At 41.9% G+C, this 3253-nt stretch overlaps 1 protein-coding gene across 1 annotated transcript in view; it reads left to right on the top strand.

Annotated features, from left to right (window-relative positions):
- Positions 1–3253, top strand: part of LOC111666386 (helicase ARIP4-like) — a gene marked incomplete at its 5' end in the record, with an annotated part of 22598 nt that continues 19345 nt past the window's right edge. Inside the window, 3 exons of the mRNA XM_023421718.2 lie at positions 1–113; positions 2175–2308; positions 2517–2690. Of these exons, the coding sequence (XP_023277486.2) occupies positions 1–113; positions 2175–2308; positions 2517–2690 (421 nt within the window). The remainder of the gene's footprint in view (positions 114–2174; positions 2309–2516; positions 2691–3253) is intronic.

The raw sequence follows: 3253 nt of genomic DNA, 5'->3' as shown, positions 1-3253 counted from the left end.
CCCACCTCCAGACCCCGCTCCAGGCCGGCCAGCCAAAGCCCCTCCCCTCCCTCCGCCCTGACAGGAACCAAGAAGAGGAGCTCCAAACCGGCGCACATGAGACGCAACATCAGGTACTGAACTCCCGTTACGTCTGGGGTCAGTCAGAGGTCAAACAGACTCTCACTGTTTATTCTGTCGACATCCTGAAGGATGTGATGGAAACTGCAAATATAAAACATTTAAAAACATTTAAAAAAGAGAATAATTCCTATTCTTAAAAAAACAGTTGTTGCCTGTTGTACTGTCTTTAACTATAACTATGTCCTGTGTGTGAAACAACCTCTAATACAGATGTTCAGATGTTGAATTAATTCACATTTGTATCTACTGTAACTTTAATTACTGTCGTATAAATTTACTATATTCATTTGTGTTGTAAATCGAGTGGTGCAATATTATGAGTTTATTAGATTATTAATTAATATTACTTCACTGAGTTCATTATATAATTTCATAGTTGAGACAACTTTATTCTGCTCTCTCAGCAGGACGTGCACCCAACAGACTGTCACATTCACACCTGTCCCCCTGCAACAATGCCAGGTGGGAACCAAAGTGCTCCACATTAAAGGGGTTGTAAATAACCAACTTAAATGTTACACCTACAAATTATATATATATGAAATAACAAAGTGCTGCAACTGATGATGACATTTTTTAATAAACTAAATGAAGTAATAATTAATAATATAATAACTCAAATAATTTTACACCATTTAATATACAACACAAATAAATATGGTAAACTTATAATTAAAATACTTGTAATTAAAACTATTTTAACAGGCCAAAAAATAAAATACATTTACATAAAGAGTTCAAACTGGATTTTTAAAGATGAGTCTGACTGTGTCGCCCTGTAGATCAGAGGGATTACCAGTCAGTGTGTTGCTGCTCAGGTGCAGAGTAAACTCACACTCACTCAGCTCATTCAAAACATATTGTATTTCTAATAACAAGCCATTGTTGGCTGGATAACAGGATTTACCATGAAGACCTGAAGGACAAGCCACGTTATGATAAAATCTGTCAGTGGTCACACACACACACACACACACACACACACACACGTTCAGTCTGCAGCTTCTTACCTGCGGCTGCCAACAAACCGCCACACAGCTCAACCTCAAGTATCCAGCTGCTTTTACACAACAGCGTCTCAGAGAAGAGAGCGCCGGCGTCTCCCTGATCACACTCTTCTGTGTTTGAGTTTGTGTGACATGGTTCTTGTCTATTACTGTTACAAGCACTGATCAAATACCTTTCTTCTAAAGCGGGAGATGTTCCCACCAAAAACCAAAAGTAATGAAGAGTACAGCTAATTCTTTTATGCTAATGTTTACACATGAACACAATATTTTGTCGCTTTTTACCAAAGTAGCTTGGATAATTGTTTAGGTTTAGATGTTAGTTCATGCTCTATATTTCAGTTTATTTACTAAAAATATATTTACACTGTTGATACAGTTAATTATTTACATATTTACAAGTTTAAATATTCAAATATGCATCTTTAAAAACAGTTACACCTCCTGAATCCATCTCTCTAGTTTTCCTCTTATTTCCCTCAGTCTAAGTCCTCCTCACCTCTGATTGGTTAGTTCAGCGACATGTGACTCGGAGACAGGAAGTGTTGTTCTGATGTAAATCTGTCTCCATCCAGCTGTTTTCTTTTATCAAAAGTGATTCACACATCAAACCCTCATGTTGCGTCGTATAAAGTCGACATCTTATTTGTGATGTAGCTTGATCAGTTTTTTCTTCAGCTGGCTCACGAGCGAGCTGCTAAGTTTATCTGTTAGCAGTTTGGTGCAGCACAGATGGTGAACACTGGGTTTAATGGGTTCATGGCAGCTTTTCTTTTTCCTGTTGCATCTGGAAACAACACTTAGGAGTCTCCTGAGACAGAACCAAAGAGTAAATGTGAAGTTAAACTTAAACAACCAGCTGAAAGATGAGAGGAAACTCTCCACAGCCGCAGGGTGAGGTGGTTTCTCTCTGTGGCTCAGAGCTGTGAGTCACAGCTGTCTCAAGACTCTTCATCTTTAATAAATAATGACTAACGCAGCGGTAGAGAAAGCACTTTGACTCATGGTGTCTCTTAAACTGTGTGTTTTTCTGCATCTGTGTAGGAAGCTACTGAGGGATCATCAGTTGGAGGCAGTGACCAAAGCCGTCCAGCAGGAGGAGCTGGAGAGGAGGCGACGTCTCGACCAGCAGAGAAAACAGGATTTCCCCGTACCGCTGCTGCCTGAGTACACGACCGGTGAGTCACTGACTCTCTCACTGTCTGTCAGACTCAGTTCATAATGCTAGCTGTTAGCTTAGCACCAAAAATCCACCCTCAAACGGCTTGTTAGCATCTTAAACGTAGCATTTTATACAACCGACCAATTTCCTCCCAATCTCCTGTCTCGTCTTTCGTCTTTCTTCCCGCTCTTAATCTGCTGTGTCGTTTCTCTCCCTCTCTCCAGGCGAAGTGACGAAGCATGTGTCTTCGTCATCAGCATCAACGGCGTCACAGCAAGACGTGAAGTTGGCCAGACGGGAAGTGATCTGCCTGGACTCCAGCAGCACGGGCATCAGCGACGACGCTGGCAAGACGAACGTACCCACCTCCATCACTACAGAGCGCAGACGCAAAACAGGTGAGACACACACACACTCACACACTCACACACACACAGACACACAGAGACACACACACACACACACATACACACACACACACATACACACACATACACACACATACACACACACACACAGACACACAGAGACACACACACACACATACACTCACAGACACACACACACAGACACACACTCACACACACACACACACACACACTCACAGAGACACAGACATACACACACATACACACACACACACAGACACACAGAGACACACACACACACACACACATACACACACACACACATACACACACATACACACAGAGACACACACACACACAGAGACACACACACACACACTCACAGACACACACACACAGACACACACTCACACACACACTCACAGATGAGATTGCTCAAAAAAGAACCTAAAGTAAAATGAAAGTCCCACTGAAACATGATGATGGACGAATCCAGACAAACGTCATGACAAGTTGTCAGGGAGACGGATGCTGAGAGACTCAGACTAAGTGTATTTACAGAAACCTTTTTTGACCCAGCTGTGTTTTTATTT

The sequence above is a fragment of the Seriola lalandi genome, unplaced genomic scaffold (assembly GCF_002814215.2).
Source record: "Seriola lalandi dorsalis isolate HSWRI2012SDOR001 ecotype SW California unplaced genomic scaffold, Sedor1 jcf7180002054675, whole genome shotgun sequence".
In the NCBI taxonomy this organism is placed as follows: Eukaryota; Metazoa; Chordata; class Actinopteri; order Carangiformes; family Carangidae; genus Seriola; species Seriola lalandi.
This window is presented reverse-complemented; position numbering and strand designations above follow the sequence as displayed.